Source organism: Sprattus sprattus (genome assembly GCF_963457725.1).
Source record: "Sprattus sprattus genome assembly, chromosome: 3".
NCBI lineage: Eukaryota > Metazoa > Chordata > Actinopteri > Clupeiformes > Clupeidae > Sprattus > Sprattus sprattus.
In genome coordinates, this window is record NC_137922.1 from 24,290,235 (window position 1) to 24,305,818 (window position 15,584).

The 15,584-nt window shown below is 43.6% G+C and overlaps 1 protein-coding gene across 1 annotated transcript; it reads left to right on the plus strand.

Annotated features, from left to right (window-relative positions):
• Nucleotides 1-1,695: 1,695 nt before the first annotated feature.
• LOC308362028 (NGFI-A-binding protein 1-like) lies at nucleotides 1,696-10,773 on the plus strand (the record flags this gene model as incomplete). The annotated part of the gene is made up of 7 exons (XM_080834520.1): nucleotides 1,696-2,532; nucleotides 2,903-3,036; nucleotides 3,499-3,544; nucleotides 5,729-5,848; nucleotides 7,208-7,376; nucleotides 9,806-9,934; nucleotides 10,480-10,773. The coding sequence occupies 7 exons, from the start codon at nucleotides 1,696-1,698 to the stop codon at nucleotides 10,548-10,550; spliced, it is 1,506 nt and encodes a 501-aa protein (XP_080690646.1). The 3' UTR covers nucleotides 10,551-10,773.
• Nucleotides 10,774-15,584: the final 4,811 nt, after the last annotated feature.

A 15,584-nucleotide genomic window follows, 5' to 3' on the forward strand; every position in this document is an offset into this window, starting at 1 on the left:
CGAGCAGAAGAGGTGGAGGGGGCAGCAGACAGCACCGGTGTCGGTCACGGCAACCTTAATACACTCACTCACGCGCGCGCAATTTACAGTTAGCAGAAGTCAAGGGAGAGAAGTGGAAGTGCGCGCGTCTGCAGTGGTGCGGCGGGAAGCGAGTATTCGGACGGCGACTGCAACATTCCGCTTGCGAAATTCTGACAGGTTAGCGACAATGTTTGTCTACTTTTTTTTCAACGATACATTACGTTTTAACAATAAAGTGAAAATGGAAAGCTGCGTTTGTAACGATGACACACTCCGACATCCGAGTTGTAACCGTATTTTGCAGTATTTACATCCCTGCATGAACCACGTTATAACCTGTGTAGCCTTGGGTACTTTGTGTTCGCACTTCAGAGCACTCGGCTACTTGCTGTAGGCTACCGATTGAAAATGGGGCACAGAGTGGGGACTACGAGTGTGGGAGAAGCCTCTGTTAAGATCCAGAAAAGGTTCTGGTAGGCGTTGCCAAGAAGCTGCGATAGCCATCCAGTCTCTCAACTGTATTGCATTGTGCTCTCTTTCCTCACAGCGTAGGTTCAAGCTGCAAGAAATATGATCGCAATAATGTAAATACTACTTACCCTATTTAGCGATAACAAAAAGCTGTTTCAAAGATGGAGTAAATGTTTCTTTTCACTTCAGAGAAAGTATTTCCAGGGTCACAATGGGGGACCGTTTGTCCAGTGGGTGTTTCTATAAATAAATGACACACATAAACAATCCAGTTGATGCCAGTGTTCCTGGCTGCATTGAAGCCTTAATTTATCTGTCATATCCTTATCTGTTTCTTCAGGTTTACTTGAAGGCTTCACTGTCAACCTGACACTTGCGATAGATTTTTGTTAGACACAACCTTGTCAACCTCACAAAGATTTGTTTCTTTTTCTCTAAATATCTGCATATAATATGTCAGATTGCCACTTGAATCAGCCGGTCTGCACTCACACTGTAGGGGAAGGTGGAAGACCAAGAGCCTCACCTGTTCACTGGGGCGACAGTGTTGCAGGAGGTAGAGAACTCGTTAAGTAATCAGAAGGTTGCTAGTTCAATTTCTTACTGTCGAAGCGTCCTTGAGCAAGACACTGAACCCCTAATTGCTCCTGGTGTGCCATCAGTATAGATGTAAAATGTATATACATCCTTGTAAGTCTCTTAGGATAAAAGCGTCTGCTAAATGACTAAATGTCAACCGGTCTGCACACATGCTGCCAAAAGAGCCCTCTGGAATGCTACTCTCCCAGATGCCTGTCATGGGAACTAGACTCCCTGTCTTCTTTCTTTCTTTGTTGTACCCTCTATCTCTCTCTTTCTCTATCTCTCTCTATCTCTCTCTCTATCTCCTTGTCTCTGTTTCCCTCTCTCTATCTCTTTCTCTCCTTGTCTCTGTCTCCCTCTCTCTCTCTCTCATTGGACAGGGAGTTGATCTGTGTTTATTGGCCCTTGTAAATGGTAATGCAAGTCTTAATGGAGCAACTGTTATGCAAACTTGACCAACTTTCTCTCTCTCTTTCTCGCTCTCTCTCTCGCTCACTCTCTTTATCTTTCTCTCTCTGTCTTTCATATATCTCCCCTCAGATTTATCCAATCTCCCGCCCCACACACACACACACACACACGCCCTCTCTCCCACCCTCTGTCTCTGGTGGTGTGTGTGCGATGTCGGCAGCCTTGCTGAGGACCCTTGGGGAGCTGCAGCTCTACCGCATCCTTCAGCGGGCCAACCTGCTGGCCTACTACGACGCCTTCATCCAGCAGGGCGGCGACGACGTGCAGCAGCTGTGCGAGGCGGGCGAGGACGAGTTCCTGGAGATCATGGCACTGGTGGGCATGGCCAGCAAGCCGCTGCACGTGCGCCGCCTGCAGAAGGCTCTGCGCGACTGGGTCACCAACCCGGCGCTCTTCAACCAGCCCCTGGCGTCGCTGCCCGTCTGCAGCATCCCCGTCTACAAGGTGCCGCCCGAGGGCTCGCCCAGCCCGCTCCTGGGCAACAGTAACGGAGGAGCAGGGGGTGGCGGTCGGGAGACACACACGCTCCGTGTGCCCAAAGCGCTGTTGGGCAACGCCTGCCTGGATGGCAGCCGAGAGGGCACCCCCGTGCCAGGCTCGCCCCTGCAGAGTGGCGGCGGCGGCGGTGGGGAGAGCGGGCGGTTCTGGCTGGGTAGCCATGGCAACGACAGCGAGCCAAGCCTGTCTCCGTGCGAGGCGTCGTCGCCCTGCTCTCCACGGGACACCCTGGAGGCGCTGGACGCGGCCGCCGTGACGTCGGTGACGGAGTGTGTGGAGAGGCTCGCCCAGGACCTGCCCCGGAGCGACCCCGCTGAGGTCAGGGAGCAGGTGAGGGGCAACAAGAAGCTGGCCAAGATGATCGGGCACATCTTCGAGATGAGCGAAGCCGACGACCTGCGCAAGGAGGAGGAGATCCGCAAGTACAGCGCCATCTACGGCCGCTTCGACTCCAAGAGGAGAGATGGGAAGCACCTGACTCTGCATGAGGTAGCTGCACAACCAATCAGTTCACCTTTCACTTTTGGCCAATATATGTTTGTGCTGTATGGCGTCAGTCTTCCTTGAGATATGCCATTTTAGATTTTGGAGTCAGTGTTATGGTGTGATAAATGGTCAGTAAGACTCTGGGGTACGTTCACATGGTGGAATTTAAATAATGTGTCCTTAATAGTATTATTGTGAAAACATATTTTTGGTTAACCGTTCCCATTTCCCTTCAAATACACACAACAGATAGTCAGAAGACCCTAACTTTAAACAACATTTCCAATATATTCTAATCTTTTGTGACACATGTTTAAATTGCAAAACCTAGAGCAGCGTTTTAACTTCATAATGAATACTCTTTTTTCACCAGCTCACTGTGAACGAGGCCGCAGCTCAGTTGTGTATGAAGGACTGCTCCCTTCTGACGAGGAGAGACGAGCTGTTTGGTTTGGCACGGCAGGTGTCACGGGAGGTCACCTACAAATACACCTACAGAACCTGCAAGTAAGTCATAGGGAGAACATACAAGTCATATAAATCATATATATACGGTCATATATAGTCATATTTAGTCATATTTAAGTATGGATGATCATATCCACCATGTTAATGAAATGAAAGAGTACATTTGTACTGTAAGTGACTGGTTAAAAGTGCCTGCTAACTGAATACTTGTTCATTTGAAAACATCGATCAATTTCATTGATTACCAATGAATTAAATTAGGGGTACATACGTGAGAATTGGCTTTGGAGTCTCTGTTACGGAAATAGGCCTTCTGTGGCCAGATAGCTGAATGCAGAGTTGAGTTGAGTAATACTATGATAATGCACTCTGGCAGAGGGACTGCCAATGGAAACTAGCCTTTTGGCTATAATTGGGGGCATTTACATTTTAATGTTCATGAATGTACATTGTCCCTCTTGATCAAATAAACAAATTGATTGATTGATGTTCCCCTTCTAGATCCCGGTGTGGTGATGAACCCTCTCCGAAAAGAATCAAATCTGAGGTAAGCGCAGCTTCGCCTGCAGTGATGACGCAAGCCTGACATCACACGTTCAGGTTTAATCAAAACAGAGCATGGCTCACTACCTCAACCCTTATTACACCCATTACACGTAATCCATTCCAGCTCCGAACATCCCACTTTAATTTGTGCAGGTTGTCTTCTCCCCGTGTTTTTCCAAGGAGGTCTTTATTGATTTTCTGTTCAGAGTTTACGGATCCCTGTTGGTCGCACCATCCCACACACAATATTTGACTCATTTCGGTTCGTGTCTTATTTTCATTGAAATGCACGTTATTTGCTGAGCAGCCCCTGGTGTAGCAGTCTCCGGAGAGCAATTATTACAGTGAATCACATTCACAGTTTGCCTGTGCTAAGCTGCCTCGCGAGTAGCAGATTATGCTCTCGAGGTTTAATGCACAAACTAATGATAAAGTGCAAAAAAATAAATACATAAATCAAGAGCTTGCTTTCATTACCCTTAGAGTAGAGGTTAAAGTAAGCAAAAAGGGTCTTCAGCTAATATAACAACATGCTAAGTATCTTCAGCAAGAACTAGCTGCTCTGGCACAGAAGTTGTGCTTTTTTATTCTATGGACTGGTTTCCCTTACAGTGGAGGTTTAACTATAAGGCAAAAAGTGTGTGGCTAATAGTATCTTCAACAACATGAAGTGTCTACTTAACTATCTAAGCAGAAAGTTACTTTCTATTTTTCAGACAAAATAACGTCACATAGATAATAGTCTAGAGTGTTGTCGCACTCCACCCTTCACCTATGCCACCCCCTCCTTCAGTAGGAAAGCCCAGAACCGCCCTCTTCATCTGAGTGCTGACATCAATGTGTGGGAAGACACCAGACTCACCCACACCCACTGCTTGCAAACTCAGACGTATGCAGACTGTGGGCCACGGCCATGTCCCACGTCACAGACGCGATCACACAACTTAACTGGCGTTGTGGCGAAACAGAGAGAGGCGAGATGGTGGGAGGGGAAACAGTGTGTGTGCAGGACCACAGGTGGGGCTTTGTGGCTGCTACTATTCAGCTGTCTGGTCACTTGCTTTCAACTCAGTGTGTGACAAAACCAGTATGATCTTACTACAGGAGGCAAGTGATGTTCCTATGGTGACTAAACCATTGTGGTTTTACAATAGGAATCCAATGCTGTTTTATAGACACAGCTTTTTCACATTTTATATCATTCATCACTGCATACAGTACAGGTTAGAAGTGTTAATGTGTCTGTTGGAGGTCAGAGGTCAAAGGTTAAGATGGACAATGACTATGTGTGCCTGTAAATGTAAACATGCTTTTATCTGGTCATGCCATAAATGTCATAAATGTAAACCTGCTTTAGCCATATGTGACAGCACAGTTTTCACAGAAAAGATTTATAGACCCAAAGATGTGAAGGCCTGAACCAGAATGGTACCAGCCCAATGTTTATTTTATATTTAAAGTGTGTGTGCTGTCCCTTTGAGACGGCCGAATGACCACAGTGATTCACCGTGTAATGACAGACTCTGTGATCCACGTGAATGCCATATTTGCACCACAGACACAGACATCAAGAGAGAGCGGTCAGGAGTAATATTAATCTGTTTTATTTTAAAACGTGGCTGCACCGCTGAGGTTAAAGGTTCAGTCCTTGATTATATTCCATTACACTTTGTGTCAAATTTAGTGAAATTCTCCTCACGTTCCTTATACCTTTCCATCCAGTGTGTGCAGTCAGAAAGCTCAGATGTCCATGCACAGTCCTGGCTCTGTAAGCTCAGATGTCCATGCACAGTCCTGGCTCTGTGAGCTCAGATGTTCATGCACAATCCTGGCTCTGTAAGCTCAGATGTCCATGCACAGTCCTGGCTCTGTAAGCTCAGATGTCCATGCACAGTCCTGGCTCTGTAAGCTCAGATGTCCATGCACAGTCCTGGCTCTGTAAATGGGACATACGTAGCTCAGGCCGAGTCATACGCTATTCCAGCCAATCAACATCCAGGTGTGTTTGTGCTCTAAAGGGGCTCCAGCAGCACGTAAGGGAGGGATGTTATTGATTGGCTGTTGAGCTCAAATATAAACAACCTTTTGGCAGGATCGAGGACCTCACCTTTAACTCCCACATCGCCACTCTGTTGCCCTCAGCGGTTCTGCTGTTGAGGTTAATGCTCCGCTGTTTTATCCTCAGGAGGGGTACTTTGACCTTCAGGAAGCTCTCCAGACCATCTACATGCGACAGGAGACACTGCGGGAGCAGCTCGCCTGCGCCAAAACCAAAGGAGAAGAGGTGCTCATCAGGAACCTCCAGGTAGCCACTCCTAACCAGACCCCAGTAGATCCCAGTAGATCCCAGTAGACCCCAGTAGACCCCAGTAGATCCCAATAGCTTCCTGTTGATCCCAGAGGATCCTGTTCTGGCATGCGTTCCCACCACCCACCACAGTAACTGAGAGAGCCATTAATGATCTGTTTGTCATGTACCAAATGTAGTTGCATTTAAGTATTTAATTTTATTTAACAAAGATAGTTGCGTTTAAGTCTTTTGTTTTAACAAAGGTAGTTGCGTTTAAGTTTGTCTATTTAACAAAGGTAGTTGCATTTCAGTTTGTCTATTTAACAAAGGCAGTTGCGTTTAATTTTGTCTATTTAACAAAGGTAGTTGTTAGGTTTTTCTATTTAACAAAGACTGTCACTGTGATGATGCTTTTGGGAGACACACCCCTGTCTGTTAAGGCAAGGCACCATTGATTCTGTAGAGCTTCACTGCCTGACAGGGAGCTAAAAATATAGCTTAGAATGGCGCAGCCCTGGGCCCGTTGCCACACTTTGTGATAGGGGCTCTGGGTGTGTGTGTGTGTGTGTGTGTGTGTGTGTGTGTGTGTGTGTGTGTGTGTGTGTGTGTGTGTTAGGGGCTGTGGGTGGGTGTGTGTGTGTGTGTGTGTGTGTGTGTGTGTGTATGTGTGTGTGTGTTTGTGTGTGTGTGTGTGTGTGTTAGAGGCTGTGTGTGTGTGTGTGTGTGTGTTTGCTTCAGCTCTTACCTCATCCGCTCCAGAGCAATGTTGACATGGCATATGGGGTGTTAAAGACGAGTGTGAAAGCCCTGCTGTCACTCTCATTCACTTTCGCATTTAGGCATGGATGCATGTGTGTTTGAGCCTGTACTCTTCTGTGTTTGCGTATATGTGTGTGGGTGGGTGTGTGTATTTGTTTTGTGCCTGTGGAAGTCTGGGTGTGTGTAAGTGTATTATGTGTGTGTGTGCGTGTGTGTATGTTAAAATAATGTGTGTATGTCTTTGTGTGGGTGTGTGTATTTGTTTGTGCCTGTGGAAGTCTGGGTGTGTGTAAGTGTATAATGTGTGTGTGCGTTTGTATGTTAAAAGAATGTGTGTATGTCTGTGTGTGGGTGTGTGTATTTGTTTGTGCCTGTGGAAGTCTGTGTGTGTGTGTGTGTGTGTGTGTGTGTGTGTGTGTATGTGTGTGTTTGTGTGTGTATATGTGTGTGTGTGTATGTTAATATAATATGTGTGTGTGTGTGTGTGTGTGTGTGTGTATGTTAATATAATGTGTGTGTGTGTGTGTGTGTGTGTGTGTGTGTGTGTGTGTGTGTGTGTGTGTGTGTGTGTGTGTGTATGTTAATATAATGTGTGTGTGTGTGTGTGTGCTGTAGATGCAACTGGAGCGTCTGTTGGGAAGGCAGATGGAGATCCTTCGTGACGCCGCGGCCCAGGACCGTCTCCAGGCTCTGGACTGGAAGATTCCGGCTGCCGCGCTCAAACACCTCAGCGACCGCCAGCGCACCAACGGCGTCTCCCCTGACAACTGCCACGAGCAGCAAGGTTCGGCCCTCTCACACCTCGCCATCCTGATCCTTTTCCTCCAGCTTAAATGTTTGGTGTGGTAGTAGACAACATTGTCCATGGTTACATTCCCTAGCAGTGAACACCAAGGTTTTTTTTATTGTTGTTTTAATGCAACGACAGCACTACGGCACATGAAGTTAAATAACATACATATATTAGATGTGTTATATATACACAAGTTAAATAACATACTTATATTACATGTGTTATATATGCACAAGTTAAATAACATACATATATTCGATGTGTTATATAAACACAAGTTAAATAGCCTACATATATTAGATGTGTTATATATACACAAGTTAAATAACATACATATATTAGATGTGTTATGTGTACACAAGTTAAATAACACACATATATTAGATGTGTTATAAATACACAAGTTAAATAACATACATACTGTATATTAGATATGTTATACAGTGGTGGCCAAAATTATTAGAACACCTGACAGATCTGAGAATAATTTCCTTTCTTTTGCCTCCAAAACATGATTTAATTTCATAATGTTCATGAAACATGCAGATGGCTGTTGTGAGCACAACAAATATCAGATGAAGTGAATCCTACTGTTTTTATCCACTTTTAACTTTAATATGTGGTACGTCCACCTTTTGCAGTAATTACAGCAGCACATCTCTCTGGCATAGAGTCACTATATTTCTTGAGAACTTCAACACTAATGTTATCCCATGCCTTCTGCAACTCAAGCCAAAGGCTTTCCTTGGAATTTACAATAGATCTGTCGAGTTTATTTTCCAACTTGCCCCGAATTTGCTTGAAGTCCGGACTTTGAGAGGGCCGGTCCATCATTTTTAATGTTTTAGCAGATTCCTTGTCGCCGGTAGTTTCGGCAATAGTTCAAATAATGTTTAGGGTCATTTTCCTCTTGGAAAATAAATCCAGGCCCAATAAGACGTTTCCAAGAAGGAACTTTGTGCCTCACCAGAATGTTGTGTTATACTTTTGTATCCGTGATGCCATCAATTTAGCCAAAGTCACCTGTTCCTGAGGCTTAAATTGCACCCCACAGTATAATGCTACCCGCTCCTTGTTTAACTGTTGGCAAGAGATACTAATTTTTGTATCTCTCCCCCTCACTTTGTGGAACATACACGCTTTGCTTGTTGCCAAACTATTCAAACCTGGACTCATCAGTACACAACACTTAAACCAATCTTTCTTTGTCCATTTCTTGTGTTATTTTGCAAATTTCAGGCGTTACACTCAATTGTTCTCTTTCAGTAATGTTTCTTTGCTGCTATTCTGCCAAAAAGTCCTTCTTCTCCCAGTTTCCGACGGACAGTTGTTGAAGACACTAATGCACCATTAGTCATTGTGATGTTGATCTCGTCACACAGTTCTTGTGAAGTCTTTCTTCTGTCCTGAAGACTGAGAATTTTGAGATGCTTCTCTTGTGTGTCTGAAAGTTTCTTTTTGAAACCTCTCCCCTTTCGGTTCTGGTGCCATGGTGGTCTAAAGTGTACTTTACAGTGCTTGGACTGCATCTCAAGTCCTTGGCTATGGGGCAGTAACTCCAGCCAGCATCAAAAAAGCCTTTATTCAAACCCGTTGCTCACTCGTTAGCTCCTTCTTCACCTTAGCCATGTTCAAAGAGCAACATGTGGTTCAAGACTGCTTCTAGAGGCTTTGGATCTATACCATTTGGTGGTGTGGCCTCAGTGACAAAACCCTGATGTTACCAATCACTTAATGAGCAGGATAGGCCTTGTACATTCAAAAGAATCGCCGAGGTGTGTCCTAAGACTCTTGCATCACCATCAATGTAACCACAATAACACCTGACAATGATTACAGAAGTAATTTGGCTTCTTCTGTGCAGGAACATGATTGTGTGACATTGACAGTGAAATAGGCCTAGCTTGTTTTTGTACGGAAAATGACCTAAATCTCAAAATGATGGCTCTATTCTATGGTTTCTAGAGCATAATGATGACTTTGTAGATATTGAATTCGTTTTTAAGGTATTTTAAAGGCCAATTCAACAAAAACAACTGAAAACTCTTAAAAATGTCTAGTGTTCTAATAATTTTGGCCACCACTGTATATACACAAGTTAAATAGCATACATATATTAGATGTGTTATACAACATACACAAGTTAAATAACATGCATATATTAGATATGTTATATATTTTAGCCGACTGTAATCCAGTTTAATTTTACTGATCACATACTGTATATCATGATATTGTTACTGTATGGATGGTTCACGAGGCACCATTACTCTGGGGAAAACAACCATAGCGTGATGGAATTTCAAACAGTCAGACTGGATGGAAGACAATGAAAAAGAAATGATGATGATGATGTGACAATGATGATGATGATGATGATGATGATGTGACTGTGTCCTACACATGCATCTTCCTTGCAGGTGATAGGCCCTTGAATCTCCGTGTGTCCAATCCAGCGGAGGGGGACATTCCCCTTGGGAGGCAGCTAGCCAATGAGCTGAAGCGACATCATAATCACATCTCCCAGGAGACCAGAAAGCATGGAGCAGGTCAGCGCCCGTGTTTGAGTTGATTCTGTTTCGTAACGTCCTCTTTGGCGTAAACCCATTTCAGATGCTTACCCTCCCACTGGACCCTGTGTGCTGCTTATTAACCATTCAGAAGAGTCTATGATCCCTCTTCTCCAAGTGTGGGCTTTATTTACCATTCAGAAGAGTCTATGATCCTCTACTCCTAGACGTGGGCTTCTGCTTTCATGTGTAAAGGCTTAGGTGAGCCCCCTCCGCCCCAGGCTTCTGACGCATAAGAGACGCATACGTCTCGAGGGTGGGCGAGTAGGGGGCATGCCTACCATTTGAACACGGCTTCATATTTTCTGACAACTTTGCACTTTTTTGACAGAAATGTAGGAGGGATTTCTGTCAATCAGTGTCAGTTTTAATGAGGCACTGAAATAAAATTGACTGAAAAAAAAATCTTATCTTGCATAAATTAATTCCTGTTTTTTTAGCACAGAAGCACAGAGCCTTAGTTATTGTTTTGTTATTCTTTAGTATGGATGTTTATGTGTGCCTGTCTGTCTCTTTATTTTCAGAAAATGGACATCGGAGGTTCAGTCTTTTGGACAAAACAGTTATAAAGGCAGAGCCGGAGGATTCCAGATAGTGTCTTCAACCCCGGCTATTGTCACTTCACAGTTTTAGTTTCTGTCACACACTACGGTACCTTTTGTCCAAGTAAGCACAGGTCTATTACAGCACTGCCTTAACAGCCAACAATGCCTAAAATATAGATTTATTTTTTTCCTTTCTTTACTTTTATTCTGAATATGTGTATTTTTTTAGCTTTTCCCGAAGCGCCTAAATCCTTCATTGAAACCTGAGATAGACAGAGGATGTGTGTTGTTGATGGCAGTTGAGTTTGTTGGTGTCCGTTTGAACATATGTTTTTTTTTTCTCTCTTTTGAATGGTCTTCTAATATACAGTATGTTATTTAAGAATGCTTCACCTTCATATAAAGGACGGCCAAACGTTTGTTCTTTTGTATGTACTGTAAACAAATCAGATTGGGTTTTTGTTTGTTCGTTTGTTTTTTTTTGCTTTATTTAATTCCATGATGGACAATTAGACCAAAAATGATCTTGTATTTAATGCAGTGGGTAAAACTGAATGGCCTTCAGTAAAAGAGGAAAGTAAGGGGCAGCTAATTAAAAACACAATGATGTCCTATACCCCGCTTTTATTTTGACAGCGGGGTGTGGGTTGAGTGTATTGTCTGAAAGCTTCGAACATTAGCTGTTCCTATGGAAAAGGGTACGGCCGGTGTCCTTAGAGTGTTTTCTGTGTGCGGAAAAATACCAAATACAGTATTTTGTCACTTGGAAGTCGAGCTTTGTAGTTCAGGTATTTGGCCCATTGTACAGTATTTTTATGTCTATCAACATCGCTAGTCCTAGACTCTGTTAGTGTGACAGGTATTTGCTTGCACTCCTTTGCAAAATGTCCTTTTGTTATTAGATGTAGATGTGCAATGATTGTGGCACTTACAAATTCATCCATTCATTTTCACTGTAGGTTATCTCAAAAGACAAGTGATTGATATTGTATCATTGTTCTATATCTAAGCTGTATGTTATTTTGATGCTATCTCTCTCTCGCTCTCACACACACACACAGACACACAGACACAAAGACACACACACACACACACACACACACACACACACACACACACAAACACACACGCACACACACACACACAGACAGACAGACACACACACACAAACTACTTTGTCTTGTGAAATGAAACAGTTCTTCTGCCTCCAGCCTAGAAGGTCCCAACCAGCTCCCCTCCGCACCCAAAGGTGCTTTCAGGAATTTTGTATTTTGCACTACCAGTTACACTCCAGTTACATTTCTAAAGAGATTTCTCCAACTCTCCAATATTTCTGAAGTCAGATGCAACCATTCATCGATGTTTATGAACTTAAGATAAACTCACCCTTCATCATTTCATTGGTGTACCCCATCCTCATTTGTAAAGAAAAAACAAAACATTATTTGCTAAGAAATATAATTTTTCTCAAGATAAAAGCATCATTGTGTTGTAATTCTTAAATAAATAATGCACAGTCATGCTAAACATGTCCTGATGGTGGTAAACTGGTCAATCTCAATGTAAAGTCCATTACTGCTCCCCTTCCCTTACAGTAATAATGTGCTTAGTCACCATCAGTGCACCACAAGTGATATAGATGCCTTTAGTTCACACCAGCCCCTTACCCTCTGGTTATAGATTGTGTGTCTGTGTAGATGTTTCAGTGCGACCTTCCATCACATCTCCAAATCGCCTGGGTCCGGAGGGCAGAAATGTGAGGATGGTTGCTAGCCTTCTTACTGTAGGCCACACTGATCGCCATTGTTGTTCGGTATAAGTGACCTATTAGGGTAGGTTTGCATAGTCGTGCACATGTTTTTTTGTAAACACTAATATATTTTATTTGTTTAACAGCACATAGATATTAAAGTTTATTTTTTGAGACCATACAGTGGGTGTTGTTCTATTCTTTATAGTTTTAGATAATCACTCGTAGTAATATATAATTGCCTTTGTGAATTAGGCCCAATTTACACACAGGTTTTCGCGATGTCGGCACAGCCGACATCTGTACACCGACAGCTTTTTTCAGCGTCTAAACGCAAATTTAACTGTCGGTGTGCCGATGTCGGCCGAATTTCAGCCGACAGCCCCGTACTATTCGCCCGACAGCCCATCGGGAGTCCCCGACATCTACGTGCAGATGTCGCGAAGATGTCGCCGACATCGCGAAAACCTGTGTGTAAATTGGGCCTTAGTCTAAATAATAACTGTTGTTGTATTGTAGATGTGTTAGGCCCAATTTACACACAGGTTTTCGCGATGTCGGCGTCATCTTCGCGACATCTGCACGTAGATGTCGGGGCGCATTTACACACACCGCAGGAAGTTTCTCAGTTTGCCTCTGTTGATAGCGATGTTGCCTAGCAACACTGTCTGTAATATGCCTTACAGATGTCGATGTCGGGGACTCCCGATGGGCTGTCGGGCGAACAGTACGGGGCTGTCGGCTGAAATTCGGCCGACATCGGCACACCGACAGTTAAATTTGCGTTTAGACGCTGAAAAAAGCTGTCGGTGTACAGATGTCGGCTGTGCCGACATCGCGAAAACCTGTGTGTAAATTGGGCCTTAGTCTAACAGTTAGACAAAACTGTTCCTGATTGGAACCATTAACATTCTAAACTGTCAGAACCCAAGGAACTCTGAGATCTGAGAGAACCCAAGGAACACCTATGCAGTCGATTTGCATGTGCATCACACTCACACATTCTGAAACTGGTTGATGAGTCACTCTGACGCAGTTCACAGCCCTCACTCTCTTTCTCTCTCTGTCTGTGTCTCACTCACGCTCTATCTTTCCCTTCCCCTCCCTCTCTCTCACACACTCTCACGCACACACACACACACACACACATTTACGCACATACTCCTACTCTCTCACAAACACACCCACTTGTGCACACAGACACATAGACAATAGACACAATCATGTGTGTACACTCACATTCACTCACAAACACACACTTCCTCACATACACACACACACACACACACACACACACACACGTGGTCATACCCACCCCTGCGAGGCACATCACTGCACACCTCCAGAATTCCACAGAGCTGGCTTTGTGTGAGTAGCAGCAGCAGGCTCCCGTGGGACGGCCATGTGAGATCGCCGTGGTGACCCAGCTTAGTGGGCGGCGCAAGGGATGGAGGGAGGGAATGTGGCGCAGAGTTCCAAGGGGGGCGGGGGGGGGGGGGGGATGAGATCTGGCTCACACACCGTCACCCCCACTTAGAAGCTTGTGAAGCCAACTGCCTCTGAAATGTGGTGGGTGGAAAAAGAAGGAGAGGGAAGAAATCTGTTCGCCAACACTCTCGTTAAAAGAGTGTCTTTCTCCTTTTCTCTCCACCTAACACGCCCGCACCTTATAAAATGCGGTTTTTAAACAGACCAGTCACTATAGGCCTTAGAAGAAATCCTACAGTTTGAAACTATCCACCCTTTTTCATTGCAGAGGCAGAGATTCTTACAGAGATGGTGTTGTAAGTTTTTGATCAGTTGTTTTTGTGTTAATCAAGCGATGATGACTCATAACACCAACACATACACACCAACACACACACACACACAAACTGAACCAAACATAAATATTTTGCTGTGGTAAAATCCTCAGTTAGATGCTCAAACCCTTTTGTCAAAAGCATTCTTTTGAAAAGAGTCCATGCAAAGACAGCAAGATATATATTTACTATTGATATTGATAGTTATTGATATAGTGTAGTTGCCAATTCTAGTATTAAACTATTTTCACAATCAGAAGCTCAGACAAAGGACGTGTTGTTCAAATAGATTTACAGCAGTGAATTAATCGACAGTAAAGAGATGAAAACCGGAAATTACATCTGCCCGTATACATTCGCGCCAAGACATTTAAACTTACATTAAGCACCACCCATCTTTGCTTTGCTTGGCTGACCCATCCAGCCAATTAAACATGACCTCCCAATCTGACCCCAAACAAATCAAAATATGTCCCTGGCACCTAATACCACACCCATTTTATATAGGTAAAACACCTTTTTGACATTGTATTGTGTGTGTGTGTGACTAACCCATGAATTATCTTACATTACTTCTGACTTATTAAAATAACCCAGAATAGATATTGATTTTGATAGGAATTGATATTGATAGATCAATAGTAGATCATAGTCCATCCCATACGTAGCACACATATTAGTAAAGACAACTACACGTTATATTTCGATGAACTTTTAAACACAGATATTTAACACATTTGGACACATTTAAGTCATCAAGGACACAACCAAAAGTTTAAAAGTTATACAATTATTGAAACTAGGCCATAACGTGCAACTGCAAATTGCTAGAAGCTGTACGAGCAAGGTAACGAAGAAAAGCAAACTAAATGCCTTCCATTTCTGACAGGAAGTCCTTTCATCCCTCAGATTGGGGGCTGGAAATAAATCAGCACTAAACCTGATAACCCAGATTCAGCAGACAGCCACCCCCACGGCAAATAATGATCTAATGATCTAATATCCGTGAAGATTAAGGCCAAAAGTACCTCAGAAACTGACACCTGAAGTTTAGCTACCACTGATTGATATGGAGCCTTTATAATCACAAGGGTCAGCACGCTCCCTCTTACATGGTGTGTTTGCATTCTTGGTGTGTTTTGCACAGTTATACAATATACTGGTTGATAATTAAAGACACAGTGCTTAATTATAATCTAATACATCGTTTGTCAAAATCAATGAAGTTCTGTCCCAGCAGGACAGATTGTCCCCATGGAGACCGTGAGAGAGCGAAAAGGACCTAAAGCCTCCCCAGGTATCCCAGTCACATGCATGATGCTCATGCACATGCATGCACATCATATGAGCCCAGAAACAAGGGACTCTAAAGGGGTAGTGACATATTACATGCTGCAGTGGACAACTAAACTATGCTATCATCAGAGAACTATCACTGGATAATTATGCTATCATCAAATAACTATCACTGGATAATTATGCTATTATCAAAGAACTATCACTGGATAATTATGCTATTACCAAAGAACTAT